The 14,272-nt window shown below is 41.0% G+C and overlaps 2 protein-coding genes across 4 annotated transcripts; both read right to left on the bottom strand.

Moving 5' to 3' along the window:
- Positions 1 to 1,409: 1,409 nt before the first annotated feature.
- Positions 1,410 to 6,414, bottom strand: LOC138619306 (gamma-enolase-like). The gene is made up of 13 exons (XM_069695647.1): positions 6,309 to 6,414; positions 5,599 to 5,684; positions 5,355 to 5,450; positions 5,156 to 5,214; positions 5,010 to 5,079; positions 4,756 to 4,889; positions 4,437 to 4,659; positions 4,157 to 4,354; positions 3,574 to 3,650; positions 3,047 to 3,171; positions 2,852 to 2,960; positions 2,179 to 2,237; positions 1,410 to 1,995 (listed from the first exon to the last, which is right to left on the bottom strand). The coding sequence occupies exons 2-13, from the start codon at positions 5,681 to 5,683 to the stop codon at positions 1,926 to 1,928; spliced, it is 1,305 nt and encodes a 434-aa protein (XP_069551748.1). The 5' UTR covers position 5,684; positions 6,309 to 6,414; the 3' UTR covers positions 1,410 to 1,925.
- Positions 6,415 to 7,276: 862 nt separating this feature from the next.
- On the bottom strand, positions 7,277 to 13,220 carry mlf2 (myeloid leukemia factor 2). 3 transcript variants are annotated; one of them, XR_011310801.1, is made up of 11 exons: positions 12,915 to 13,220; positions 10,946 to 10,960; positions 10,748 to 10,859; positions 10,599 to 10,634; positions 10,002 to 10,055; positions 9,764 to 9,892; positions 9,352 to 9,511; positions 9,005 to 9,220; positions 8,572 to 8,666; positions 7,983 to 8,127; positions 7,277 to 7,891 (listed from the first exon to the last, which is right to left on the bottom strand). XR_011310801.1 is itself a non-coding variant. In XM_069695648.1 (9 exons), the coding sequence occupies exons 1-8, from the start codon at positions 12,956 to 12,958 to the stop codon at positions 9,009 to 9,011; spliced, it is 762 nt and encodes a 253-aa protein (XP_069551749.1). In that variant the 5' UTR covers positions 12,959 to 13,219; the 3' UTR covers positions 7,277 to 7,891; positions 9,005 to 9,008. The 3 variants fall into 3 exon arrangements, 1 of the variants encoding a protein (XP_069551749.1); XR_011310800.1 differs by having other exon boundaries at positions 7,983 to 8,666; XM_069695648.1 differs by lacking the exons at positions 7,983 to 8,127; positions 8,572 to 8,666 and having other exon boundaries at positions 12,915 to 13,219.
- Between the last annotated feature and the right edge of the window lie 1,052 nt (positions 13,221 to 14,272).

The following is a 14,272-nucleotide window of genomic DNA, read 5'->3' on the forward strand; positions in this document are numbered from 1 at the left end:
CAGCCCGAGCACAACGAGAACAAGGAACCGAGCCACGCTCGAGCTCCCTCTGCTGCCCGGCTCGCGCCACGCCGGCGCGTGCAGCTGACGCCCGACTGACCTGCAGGCGCGCGCGGTTACAGCGACAAATGATGTGCTGTTGTCAGGGCCAGGTGTGGCGTGAGCTCGAGGCTACGCTCCTGTGCGAGGAAATCACGGAATTTAACGAGCCTAATTCCATATTTATGTGCTATATATTATACATTTATCAAAATATATCATAGGCTACTGGACATTATTTATACATGTACTCTACTACTGCTTTCATTACTTCAACCATTTAAAACAAATATCTTGCTGTATTGTTTGATATGCCTATAGCGTGTGTTTTATGTCTTCTAGCCTATTCTTTTAAAATAAAAAACATTATAGTCATTGCGCAGCACTGCTGAAATTGAAAGAAGAAAAAAAATGTTGAACCTGTTTTATTCTTTCTGTAATGTTAGCTCCTTCTGTAACATCCTGCTGTAATAATGTATTTCAAAACAGATTGTAAAAACAGGTTTTATGTGTTATGATTGCTTATAAGAAACAAAAAAATTACCAAAACGGTAATAACAGTAGCTGCTGTATGTGGATATTATATGTAAATCTCCTTGCACACCTCAATAGATATTTTTCACAGCAGACATTTTGTAAAGGAGCACAGGTGTTGTGTTAGCTTAAAGATGGGTTAATTTCCTTAAGTAACCATAAAGCTGCCTGCACAATACAAAGGCCTTAGACCTCGAACTTTTAAAATGAATAGCCTATAGAATTTAATAAAGCTGTTAATTACACCCGTGCATTCTTGTTTCCTGTGGTCATGTCAAAATATCTGCTGTAACAGTCAATCTGATTGCACAGCAGGTGTTTTACTTCTGATAGGTGAATATATTCTGTATTTTATGCTGCGACTTTAATAGATTTCTGACTAGATTGCGCCATGCTGATATTACTCAACAACGTGACTTATTAATAAACAACTGCAACTTGACCGATTACCAAATTATTGATGCTTGATGAGATATGTTTACTGATGTAATTATGCAGATGCAGAAGAAGTGGCCAGGAATGATTGGTTTGGTTTGTTTAGCTTTCATCATGAAGAAACTGACAGAAAAGATCCTTCCTGCTGGATTTGTTCTGACTGAAAGGATTTATTCACTAATTTATCACCGCAAATCCATAATATTCTAACAGAATTGTAGCTGCCATTTTAAACCCCTGCTGTGGCTTAAAGTGCAGCATGCTAACACTTCTAACCATACGGGGAAGTGGTTTCCTGGTTTTCCGCCATAAATGATTTATTGATTATTTAATTTTCAGATATGAAAATAAATGAGTTACATAGCAAAGCTTCTCCTGAAAACAAGAACACAGAGAGCAAATTAACGTACATCCATCTCTTTATTGAGCTTAACCTTCGACAGACAAAGTAACAGACACAGTTTCATAGCAAGCAGTGGAACGGGAGGGAGAGGAAACAACGGGGCACAAAAGATCAAAACACCTGTGCAGTAAGTGAAAAGCAGACAGTCAGAAGGATCAGGGAGGAGAAAGAAACTAACAAGCCCGTCAGGGGAAGTGTGCCTCCGTGCCGAGAAGTGAAACCCCTTTTTTTTCCCGACAGGATTTGTTAAGGATTTTCTGCAGTCGGCTGTAGTCAATTAACTCGATCAGTTGCTGAAGTGTCAGATCGATAGACGTAGCTACAATGCATTATCTGTGCATTTCATTTATTTGAAAGTGATTAGTCGTGATGCGTTTAAGTGTGTCATTGAGTGTTTATAGCTTTGGTGAAACAGTGAAGTTATTATCTCCTTACTATGTATTTGTTAGGGGCGTGTAACATGATTTGCATGTGTGTGTGGTCTCTTGTGTACCACTGCTAATGGCATGGGCACTCAAAGGGCACTAGGGTTGCGAAAGTTGTGCCCGGCAAAGCGGGCTTGGTCACCTAGCTCTTCCTCAATCCTGAGAGGAGGTGAGGAAGAAAAAAAGAGAGAAATGCAGAGCAGGAAGTCGAATGTTAAAAAGGACAGCAGCAGATAAAAGAATGAAGAAAAGAAGAAGAGAAATATAAAAATGGAATAAGTGCTTTGAGTGATATTCAAGACTTATTCATACATATATGAAATACCAGCTTTGATAACCCACCTCATGAGCTGATTGTATTTGGCCAGACGTTCAGATCGACAGGGAGCTCCAGTCTTAATCTGAAGGAAGATGGAAATACCAAGAGTTACAGGCATGGCTGCATTATTACTGATACGTAGTATTGAGACAACACTGAACAGTTATTTTTAATCTTTTAATTGCTCTTTTAGGTAAATATCTTTGTCTGTAAAATGTTAAACACAGTGACAGCTTGTGTTTTATGTGAAAACATTTTAAAAATGGATTAAGAGTCACCAAACAAGCTGCTGTAAAATAAGAATTATGAAGTTAATTTCAGTAAATATTTGGTATCTTTTCTTGATTTCAGGTGACTTTTGGTTATCTGTGGACTGAGTTATCATTTCAGGACTTCAATCATTTCACACTGGTTAATTTCTATTATTGTAGCTGAAATTGCATTGCTTGGCTTCCAATTCTGTTTATTAATTTAATCCCTAGTTAAGCTACCATGGCACGGTTTCATAAAATTATTGTTGTTATGTATTGTCTTGTTTCTAAACTGTAATATTGCACTGTGACGTTGCTGGATTACTTAACTTTGTATAGTGCCATTTGTGCACTGTGAGTCCCGGACAACCCGCAGAGTGTAAAGTGCATTCATCAATAAATAAAAAGGTATGTTCAGGACAGCAGTTGTCATGTTGTGTGTTACCTGTCCAGTGCAGAGACCAACCACCAGGTCAGCTATAAAAGTGTCCTCAGTTTCTCCAGAGCGGTGGCTCACCATCACACCCCAGCCGTTCTCCTGGGCTAGCTTACACCTGAGAATAAACAGTATAAATGCAATGTGCTCTCATCAGTGCAGGCATGTGTGCGTGTCTGCATGAAACACACAAGATCAACTCACGCTTTGATGGCCTCTGTAACAGACCCAATCTGGTTGACTTTGAGGAGCAGACAGTTGCATGCCTTATCCTCCACAGCTCGTTGTATCCTGCGAGGGTTAGTGACCGTCAGGTCATCCCCAACCACCTACACGGCACGTACAACAAAGTTATGGACAGACTGAAGTGCATTTTGTTTAAATCAGGGATTGAATCCGGTCTACTCGGTCAGGAAGTATCAACTTTTGTTGTTCTGCTAAGTATGTAATCTAGTTCTACTGCAGTGATGCAACATAAAACAGTACTTCAGTATTTGAGGGGAGGGGAAGATCAGAGATTTTGGTGGTGTGGGCATTTATCAGGCAAAGAGTTTCACTGAAAGGCATCACTCAGCTTGACCAATACTGGCTAGGCTACTAAAACAATATCTTGCCCTGTGTGCCCTCTCAATCATTGCTTAAAATAATGAAGGACAGTCCTGGAGTACCCGTTTAAGGACCAGCTGAGCTAATCCACTTCCAGATAACAATGACATATTGTAATATCTTACCTGGATCCCAACTGAGGCTGTGAACTGTGACCAAGCAGGCCAATCATCCTGGTCAAAAGGATCTTCAATAGACACCACTGATGGAAAGAGAGATTATTGCCCTGCATTAGTTAAATATCACAATCTGCTACAAGAAATACAAACCTCATTTGTAATATCTCCACTCATATTACTCAGATGCATGCACACAGTCGCTGCAGAAGCAAGATGCACACCACTGACAGCATAAAGAGCCACGGTCTGGCAATTATGCACTGTATAATTAAAACCTCTTTGACAGGCCCGTGTGTCAGGAGGAAAGGCCAGGCTCTCTTTTTCTCTGTCTCTTTCTATCTCCAAGCTGATGAAAGAAATATGCCAGTGGTAGAAATAGAAAATGAGGATGAGGTGTCCATTTACAGTGACGCAGTAGCACTGCCGCTGTGTTTCCAGGACATTGCAGCTTCAGATCTGCAGAAATCTATAAACTCCCCTCATTTTATGGCCCATACTGAGTTGGACATCATGTTCTGCAGGCTTTTGACCCACATCAAGGGTTAAATTGCACACGTAAACATATGCTCACACGCATGACAATACACACCTGGGAAGTTGTTAATGAAGCCCTGGTAGATGGCGGCCAGCTCATCAGCACTGATGTTGCGGGCAGCGTTGGGTGGAGACTTAAAGTCCAGGTCATACTTGCCCTCAATGAAAAACTCAGAAGCGGCAACATCCATCCCTATCACCACTTTATCTGTGAAGCCCGCTTTCTCTATGGCCGTCTTTATCAGCTCCAAGGCTGGCAGGAACGGAACAGGAAGATGTCAGATAACACAGTTATCCAAGAAAGGAAAGGGGAAATGTTTTCAGGTGGTACTTACCTTCACTGTTCTCCTGTATGTTGGGGGCAAACCCACCCTCATCTCCCACATTTGTCGCATCCTGACCATACTTCTCCTTGATGACACTTCTCAGTGTCTGGTAAAGCTCTGCCCCCACACGCAGAGCATCGCGGAAAGACTCCGCCCCGACAGGAAGTACCATGAATTCCTGCATGGCCAATCTGTTCCCAGCGTGGGAGCCCCCATTGATCACATTGAAAGCCTAACAGACGGGGCAAATAAAGTGGATGTATTTATAATGTGAGTGGATTATTAGGAAGAATTACATGTTAACATAATAAAAATCTATACAACTCACAGGAACTGGGAGGACCAACTCCCTGTTTCCTGCCAGATCAGCAATGTGACGGTACAGAGGGACACCTTTCTCTGCTGCACCAGCTTTGCATATCGCCAGCGATACTCCAAGAATAGAATTGGCTCCAAACTTAGCTGCGGGGAGAACAGAGGCAGCGCCACAACACATGGATGCAATCGTTACTCACTGATGCGTAAACATGTCAGTGCACATATATGGCATCACCGTGGACATGAGCTGCGAGTAATGCTTACATTTGTTGTCAGTGCCGTCCATTTCAATCATAACGTTGTCCAGTTTCTCCTGCTCCAGCACGCTGATTCCCTGAAAGATTTTTCATTTCACTTCCCTCTTCCCTCTTATTATTTACTATATTCTGCTGTTTATACTTGCTACTCACAGACTTAATGAGGGCAGGTCCAAGAGTGTCATTAATGTGAGCAACAGCTTTGGTCACACCTGAGACATCGGGACAGAAGGAGATATGCGAAGCCAGTCAGTCCAAATTTAAGGAATACCCATCATGAAAAAGAAGAGACAAATAGAGACAACAAAAACGGGAGAGAGGAGCTCAGAGGATTCACATTAAAAGTGTTCACCTTTGCCCTTGTAGCGGGTCTTGTCTCCATCTCGGAGCTCCAGAGCCTCGTAGATGCCGGTGGACGCACCACTGGGCACAGCAGCCCTGAACAGACCTGGAATGGAGACAGATGATTGGTGGGTGGAGGGAGGGAGGGACGTGAATGGGGTGAAAGGTTGAGGAAGAGGACAGATCTTTACGATGGATTTTGAGACATCCTACGATGCAGTTACAGCAGTTTTAATGTATTTCTTTTTTTTAACCTTTGCCTGTATGCAGGTCAACTTCCACAGTTGGGTTTCCCCTGGAGTCCAGGATCTCCCTGGCAACAACAGTCACTATAGACATCCTGTACAAAAAAAATACAAGGGAACATGAGCCACATTTAACCATTAGTGCTGCAGATTACGGATCAGTCCTCATAATTAACAAAATCGTACACTCCTTCCAGTTTATTAAGATCAGAGAGGGATCCTCATCGGAAAGCAAATACAGCTGCAGATAAAAATGCTTCCTAAAATATCAGAAAGCGTTTCATGGCTGCGAACAGTCTGAAGGTGCTTCAATTTCACATGAATCACGAGGACTTGACACTCTCCTCCTCACATGAACACACAGTGATGATAGTGACGCAGCCTTAGGGATAGGAAGCTGTGGAAAAGAGGCTCCCTGGGAAGAAGCTAACACACACAAACACACAGACGGAAACATAAATCAAAAGCCAATAATGCATACCTATTTAAAAAAAAAATATATATATATATACATACTGTCAACCTGTTCCAGGCCACAAGCCAGTTCAATTTATGTGCTGTTTTAGTTAGTGACTGAAAACACGAACCAATGGAGAGATGAGACGGTCAGAAAACACAGAGCCGGAGGAGATGAGGAGAAGGGGGAAGGAAGAAGGAGGAGGAGGAAGCTTAGAGGGATGGAGGGGATGAAGAAATAGATCAATCTTATAAAACGTTACCTGCAGCGTGTTTGAAGCCTGGCAGAGAAAAGTGAACGACTGTGGGCAAATGAGAGGGAGAGAGACAGAGGAGGAAAGGAAGGGCAGGTGGGAGGAGAAGGGTGAGGGAGCGTATGCCACGCGGGGGGAGGGGGAGCGCGTGAGTCATTGGATGATGCAGAGAGGAGGGGAGGAAACGACAGGAGGAAATAAAAAGTCAAATAGCTGGAGTTACATGGATTTTCGTGTTAGTGAGAGGATGCATGAAAATAAACAATCTGTTTTAATCTGCACTTTAAAAGGTTCTGTTTATTTAAATCCTCTTCTGGACACCCCAACAGTGTTGTCATTTGTTAAACTCTACGTGCTGCAAGTACATCTGCTCACTATTGTAGCACCCATGACGTATTGTTCCAGCAAACTGTTTCCATAAAAAGATCATTTATGGCTGCTGTCAAGCGCGCGCGCAGTGCTGTTATGCTGCTGAACAGAGGGAGAGGAACTGAAACAAACATCTGCACAGCTTAAGATGTGGATGTCAGGCGGATGATAGCACCACAAAAGAAACCGCAAAGACGACTCATCTCAGCACAAAAAAGAGCCACCTTGGAGGAGAACGTTAGAGATCTGAGGACGGGGATTAAAGGAGACAAGAGGAAGACAGGTAGACAGGTGACAAGAGCTGCGGCTGCTGCTGGAGGGAGGATGTGCATTTAAAAATAGTCGTGGATGTAATTAAAGATACAGCCCGCACATGAGGAGGAAGGCAGGGAGTCTACTACGGGAGTGATTTCTCAAAACGAGGGGCATTTTTCATTCGCTGTTCCACTTGCACGAACCATCTGGATGTCACGTGACCTGCAGACATAGTGGCACAGCAAAGAAGGGAGCAAAGGACGACATGCACATGCAGTGGGAATTGAAAAAAATGTGTGGCATTCATCTGTTCATCAGGACTACATTAACATAGCTGCAGAGTTACACACTACTCAACTGTCAAAGCATTTTATGAGGGAAAAAAAATACAGATCTAGGTGCAAACATTCAGGTCGACATTTACATGTCACTTTAAACAACGCTCCATAATTTAAGACACCACCACAGAGACACATTTTGCAATTATCTAACAATGTTTAATGAACTTTTATTTAGTTAGATTAATTAGTTAACAGTATACAATTCAATTCACTGACACACTAGTGTCTTCACAAACATAAAATGGACTGTACAGCAGATGTACTGTATACTGTAGCACTTTAGTGCAGTGGGCAAAGACACATGTCAAGTTTTGAGAATGAGGATTTATATATAAAGTGAGTGTAGTTAAACCCATGCTTACACAAGGGTGTATGTGTATTTGTGTGTGTGTGTGTTTGTGTATGTGAAACAGTAAAGAGGTTGAGCTGTTAATGTAACTATCAAGTGTGTGTGTGTGTATGCGTGTGTGTGTATAATATGTTGGTCATGTATAGACAGTCCAGTCATATCAAACATTTACGACGGGCAGTTGTGACAATCATCAACTGCCGTCTTCAGCGTGGTTCACAGCATCGGGGGAAATCTTCCCTCAACTCCTTCCATCTGGTTGCCTCGTTATGTGGGACCTGCATGGACAGACAACCAGTGTTCATAACACCAAATTATTAAAAGGACAGAAATCCAGTATATACTTAATTAAATCATTAGAGTTCTTACCCAACAGTTTAGGATTCTGTTTAACCCAACATTAACAATGGTTGTCAATTTAAAATGGTGGTCCTAGATCGCAGTGCAAGACGTATGAACACCAGCCAATGCAGTGGTTTATCATTCAAAATCAGCTTCTGAGTGCATCAAAAACCTTAGTGACAACAAATTGTCACAATAAAAACAAAAAAAAAAACAAAAAAAAACACATATTTACAAGTCTTTCAAACCATTAGAGCCGTACAGCTGGATGACACGAGCTGATAATTTGCTCTTCTTGATTTTTGTTGTAGCGCTACTATTCATCAGACAGTCATTACACAATCTGCCTTGGCAAAATCTATACAGCATGACCCATCTCATACATTGTAACCTGCAAGATTGCTTTGATTGCAGTGTACAGAAGTATCATCATCTTAAAAGGGTTGGCTGCCCCCGTGTTACCAAAATAAGTGCCGATAACTCTACTGATGTCGAACATTTTGTAACTATTCCACAAATAAAAATGCTCACATGTAAAATTACACCCTCCTCATCCTTCTTAAATCAAAACCTAAAAATTTAATGGAAGTTAAATTGCACCTAACAACATTTTCACCTGTTTCAACCACTGTCAATTGTGTATCCTCTATTTTGTATCTTCTGTCGTGAAGAAGGTGAAGAGTTGTCTGCTGCTATCGTTCCTGAGCAGCTCTTTGTTTTAGAAAAGTGTTAAAACAAAAAGGCAGCACACTTTAATTGCAGGTATATGGAGAAACAATACAAAAAACAGGTGTTATTCCCTGTATTCAGAGTAAAAACTAACAATTACAATGAAACATGAGAAGCACTAGTGAGCTTCAGCATTTCTGTACTGCAATTTCTTATTACTAATCAGCAGACATACTTTACACATCAATATGATATATCTATGAAAAGCTAAACTTGGTCTGTCAACTTACCACGCCTGTGTATAATACATTCAAAACTGAAGGATTTAAGAGCAGTTAGGATAATAAAGTGTGTCTGGCCTTGGTTGGCCTCTCTCTCACCTTCTCACCAGTCGTAACGTGGACGGGTTTGGGGCTGACGGTGTCTGGGGGACTCATGCCGATGACCTGGTGGGGGCGTTGAGCTGGGAGGGGCAGTAAGAGCCAGCTGCTGGCCGCCTGCTCGTCGGTCCCGGGCGTACTCCAGCCCGCGGGCGTTTGGGGGAACGTATCTTCCTGCCTCCCTCCTCCACTCGTCGTCGAACGCTCCAGCCTCGGCTAGCAGGAAGAGAGGCAGTGATACAAATGACATACACCTCTTACCTTTCACATGCTGTTCAGTTAGTCTTCAAAGATTTATTCTCTTTAATGTGCAAAGATCAGCTGACAACAGAATGGGCAAAACTTACTCTCCTCAAGGTTAATGAAGTCATTTCGTTCTTCGCGGTCTCCGGTGCGGCGATTTCGTGAGCGCTCCATTATGTGTGCGCGATCCCCAATGTGGTGGCCGATGGCAAGACGCTCGAGGCCGCTCTCGCTGTCCCTCATCGACTGCCGCGTCTCACGGATCTGAGGTGAAAAGTGACGTTTACTAAAACAAGCAGGATACTCTGAATGACCTCTTACTGACATGTTTGCATGACAACTGTGATACTGATACTGTCCAGGATCTATTTATTGTTACTACAGTTACTGGTGATTTCATTCGTCGAAGGCCACAGTCATGCCGGGATTAACAAATCATTAACATGTCCAGTCAGGCAGCAAGGAGGTCTACTTATTTGTACTATTAACATTTTAATAAGTAAAAGCTATGCCTACCCCTCCAGGGCCTCTTCTCGTTTCACTGGTCTGCTGATAAACTTTAGGAGCCCCTATGTCTGAAGAGGAATAGGAGATCACTGTTGAGGAGGAAAACGTCTGACAGTTTGGTGATCCGGACATTCTATCCTGCAAGAAGAAAAATAAAGGTGAGGTGGAGTGTTCTTCAGACACAGGTTTTTTTCATGACAGTAATTACTTTTTTGTTTATTCGGAAATGGTTGACAGAACGGCTCACCACGTTTTCCATCATTTCTCCCATCATGCCAAACATATCCATGAACCCTCCACCCTGCAAACATTTAGAGGATCTTAAAGATTCTCGTTTGATGAACATAGAAACAGAGTGATACATCTCAAAAACCACAATGTGCATTGTCAGTTCAGTGTCCTTTTTGGAGGCGCTTGACCTTATTTTCAGAGCAAAATGCATTACAAACATATTTCTTTTGGTAAAGGGACAACATCAGTAATCATATTCTTTACAGATGAATTGGGTTGTTTTTTTTGTCCAGTGATTGCTTGTATTTCTGGTGAAAAAAGCACAGATTCTGGTAAATACTGTGTACTCATCTGTCACCACATTGTCCACGTACATTTGACAGTATAGTACATGTATGTAAACGCAAACCAAACCTAAAACATCGATAACTGGGCCTGCTTACAAAGTCTAGGTCTGGTTAATTTAATCATAAACTAGGATGCTTTTCACACAACACAGTTTTCAACCTGAACCTCTGTAAACCCATTAATGACTAGGTAGTCACCTGATACACTTTTAGACACACAAATCCTGTTTTAGCAGTTAATAAAGGTCATAAAAGCGGCTACTCACCATTCCCATCATGCCAAATGGAGTCAGCGCACCAGCCTAGAAAAAATAAGTAACTGTTAAACTCCAAAACCTAAAATAAATACAATTTAAAAAAAAACGTAGGTGGACACACCGAGCACACAATCTATCTGCTGTGTCTAAACTGTTACCTGTCTGCTTGGCGCACGGTGTGGCTGGATCTGGGGAGCAAGAGGAAACGGGTCCATACCAAATGGGCCAAAGAGACTCCTCATCTGCTGCCTGTGAGCTGCAAATGGATCCCTAGACGAAATAAGAAGTATTTATGACTCTATTTTATTTCTTATTAGTGCAAATTGACTGAATGTAGCTGTGTGAACTATACTTACATTGGTGGAGGTAAGCTGAAAATGACACAAGGAGAAAACCTTGTCAAATTCATCAGGCAGAGGATGTGACATATCACTTTGAAAAAGGTTCTCTAAGCTCAGCTTCAGGGGCATCGAGGTCTCAGTGGCCTGATTATAGCATGCTTTTGGTACTGTTTTTTTTTTTTCCCAGGAGCATTGAAGGAGTTTAATCACTCAGGAATAAAAAGTATATATAAATATATTAATATTTATTCAAAAAAATGAAGCAATCTTCTCTTACTCTGAGAAGACACACACACACACACACACACACACACGCAGTGAGGTGCAGACCAGTAGAAGCTTCAGTGCAAGTCCAATGAAAACATGTTGCACAACTCAATTAAGGCAGATTGCAATTACTCCCTGAGTGTGCTAAAGCAATTAGCCCATTCATTGTGTCAGCTCCTCATCAATCAACAACAAAACCGATAAGTGGATACCTGTTTAAATCATTTAACACGCAAAGATGTCAAACACAGTCTGATTCCAAACCTCTTAAATATGATGATCTTCTAGTTTTCTCTGTTATTTATGTAATCTCTCTCTTCGGGTTTTAAAACTGCTGGTCAGGCAAAAAAAAGATGACATTTAAAATGAGTACCTTGGTTATTGGTAAACCATGATGGGTATTTGTTACTACTTTATGACTTATAAACCAAATTCTCAACCGATTCATAAAAAAACAAAAACTTTGACAATAACAATAAATCAATACTAGATTAATCAATCAATACTGCAAACCAAAAAAAACCTCTAAATAACACCCTGAACCAAGGTTAATGAACACTTGAATTTGTATTTTTGTCTTGTTTTGACAAGATCATAAACAGTGATGCTACTTTATGGTTGGACATATGGCAATAACACTAGGGGCACACAAAAAAGGAAGGAAATGTATGTGTTTCAGACCAGAGCAAAAACCTATAAAGCAGATTTACTTCACCTCTATAGACATTGCTTTTATTTATGTCAAACATCAATTAGTCCCAGTTTGTGCAAAATCTATTTGTCCATTCATTGTACTGACACACAACTAGTCTTTTGTTTTTTTCTTTTTCTTAAATCTCTCTGGGTTTTTAACTGTTCAGGCAAAACAAGCAATTAAAAAAAAAAGAAGTACCATTTTAAAAAGAACCTTGAAGCTTGGGAAAATGTGATGGACATTTGTGATAATTGTGTATTTATAGGCCAAATCCTCAAGTTGTTTAAAAAAATAAATAAATAATAATCCAGATTAATCTTTAACAATCATTCAATTGTAGACCCAGTCGTCACATAAAACATCACCCTATGTAACAGCCTGAACCAAGGTTAATATATACTGAAATTTACAGGATTTTTTAAATTTTGTTTTGACATTACAAACATTAATGCTAGGGAGGGGGCACTGGTCCCCTAAGAGGCCAAAACTTTAGCAGAACAGACTTATTTATAACTAATAACCAACCTTTTATGCAAAAGCCTATAAAGCAGACGTACTTCACTTTTGCACACCAGCTTCTAAAGGAATACACGTGCATATATGCACTATTTATCACATAGTGGGGTGATCTGTAACAATCTTCATTATCATGCATTTGTCATTTAAGGGCAACGCGCTTATGTAAACATGCAAGCTGGAAAGTGTCTTCAATTAATATCATCAAGCTTTATGAAGCGGGAAGTTACACGAGTAGTGTGGATTGGTTATTGCAGCTGCTGGTTGATGAACACTGACAGCTTCTTTTTTTTTTTTTTTTTTTTGTTATTGTCTCTCCAATATGGTGGACCACGGTTAGGCCGCCACAGCTGGCTTGAGTAACGGATTGTACCTGCTTCAAGGCACCAGTGAAAATGACAGCTTATAATGCCCCCAAAATGTAGCTTTACACCGATCTTAACGCAAAGAGATAACAGCGTCAAAAGAAGGAGGGGGAAAAAAAGGGTAATAAATGCCAGTACTTACATCATGAAGGGGTCGTCATCAACGTCATTCAAGAACCGAAACATGCTAGGTGATTTAACTCAGCTGGCTGATGCTAGCCAGCTAGCTAGGTAAACAGTCGTGTTTTTTTCAAGGATGAAACAAAATAACGGGCTCAAACTGCAAGCCAGGCTGAAATGGAGGACCTTTTACCAGCTCCCTCGCAAAAACACTGAACCACTGCGATTGTCTATCAAAGCGACAGATTGCTCAGAGTCTCACTAGACAGTAAATTCCAGAAACCTGGACCAGACATGAAAACGGAAGTCGGTCTTCTGACAAAGGGAAGCACGGCTATAAAGTTCGCGTGAGAGCTGACAGCAGCGATTTCCGGTTCGTCAGCTTTTCAAAATAAAGTATTTCCCGAGAGGCTTTTCGCAACGTTTCCCTTTAAATAATCAAATATTCAATCTTTATTTGTTTAGGCACCTGTTGAAAGTGCTCCGTAGATGACGGAAGAGCTGATGTCAAGGTAGTTAAAATGTGAACAGAAAACAATTCACACCGGATACAAGAAATAAAAAAATGGTGAAAATGACAGACGGACAGATAGATAGATAGATAGATAGATAGATAGATAGATAGATAGATAGATAGATAGATAGATAGATAGATAGATAGATAGATAGATAGATAGATAGATAGATAGATAGATAGATAGATAGATAGATAGATAGATAGATAGATAGATAGATAGATAGATAGACAGACAGACAGGTAGGTAGGTAGGTAGGTAGGTAGGTAGATAGACAGACAGACAGACAGAGAGAGAGAGAGAGAGAGAGATAGGTAGGTAGATAGATAGATAGACAGATAGACAGATAGATAGATAGATAGATAGACAGACAGACAGACAGACAGACAGACAGACAGACAGACAGACAGACAGACAGACAGATAGATAGATAGATAGATAGATAGATAGATAGATAGATAGATAGATAGATAGATAGATAGATAGATAGACAGACAGACAGACAGACAGACAGACAGACAGATAGACAGACAGACAGACAGACAGACAGATAGACAGACAGACAGACAGACAGACAGACAGAGGTAGATAGATAGATAGATAGATAGATAGATAGATAGATAGACAGACAGACAGACAGATAGATAGATAGATAGATAGATAGATAGATAGATAGATAGACAGACAGATAGATAGATAGATAGACAGACAGACAGACAGACAGACAGACAGACAGACAGACAGACAGACAGACAGACAGACAGACAGACAGACAGACAGATAGATAGATAGATAGATAGATAGATAGATAGATAGATAGATAGATAGATAGACAGACAGACAGACAGACAGACAGACAGACAGA

Source organism: Brachyistius frenatus, unplaced genomic scaffold (assembly GCF_029030835.1).
Source record: "Brachyistius frenatus isolate BFR_SWC_R1_liver_20210118 unplaced genomic scaffold, ASM2903083v1 Contig_20, whole genome shotgun sequence".
Lineage (NCBI taxonomy): Eukaryota > Metazoa > Chordata > Actinopteri > Embiotocidae > Brachyistius > Brachyistius frenatus.

Bases quoted from the DNA above. Each gene is read 5' to 3' on its own strand.
- LOC138619306 (XM_069695647.1), bottom strand. From the start codon at position 5,683: ATGTCTATAGTGACTGTTGTTGCCAGGGAGATCCTGGACTCCAGGGGA. The intron at 5,080-5,155 runs GTGAGTAGCAAG...AAAATCTTTCAG, and splicing joins GACCTGCCCTCATTAAGTCT to GGAATCAGCGTGCTGGAGCA. The intron at 3,172-3,573 runs GTAAGATATTAC...CGTGCCGTGTAG, and splicing joins CAGCCTCAGTTGGGATCCAG to GTGGTTGGGGATGACCTGAC.
- mlf2 (XM_069695648.1), bottom strand. From the start codon at position 12,958: ATGTTTCGGTTCTTGAATGACGTTGATGACGACCCCTTCATGAT. The intron at 10,635-10,747 runs GTAACAGTTTAG...TATTTTTTCTAG, and splicing joins ACCGTGCGCCAAGCAGACAG to GCTGGTGCGCTGACTCCATT. The intron at 9,221-9,351 runs GTAAGTTTTGCC...TCTTCCTGCTAG, and splicing joins CTTCATTAACCTTGAGGAGA to CCGAGGCTGGAGCGTTCGAC.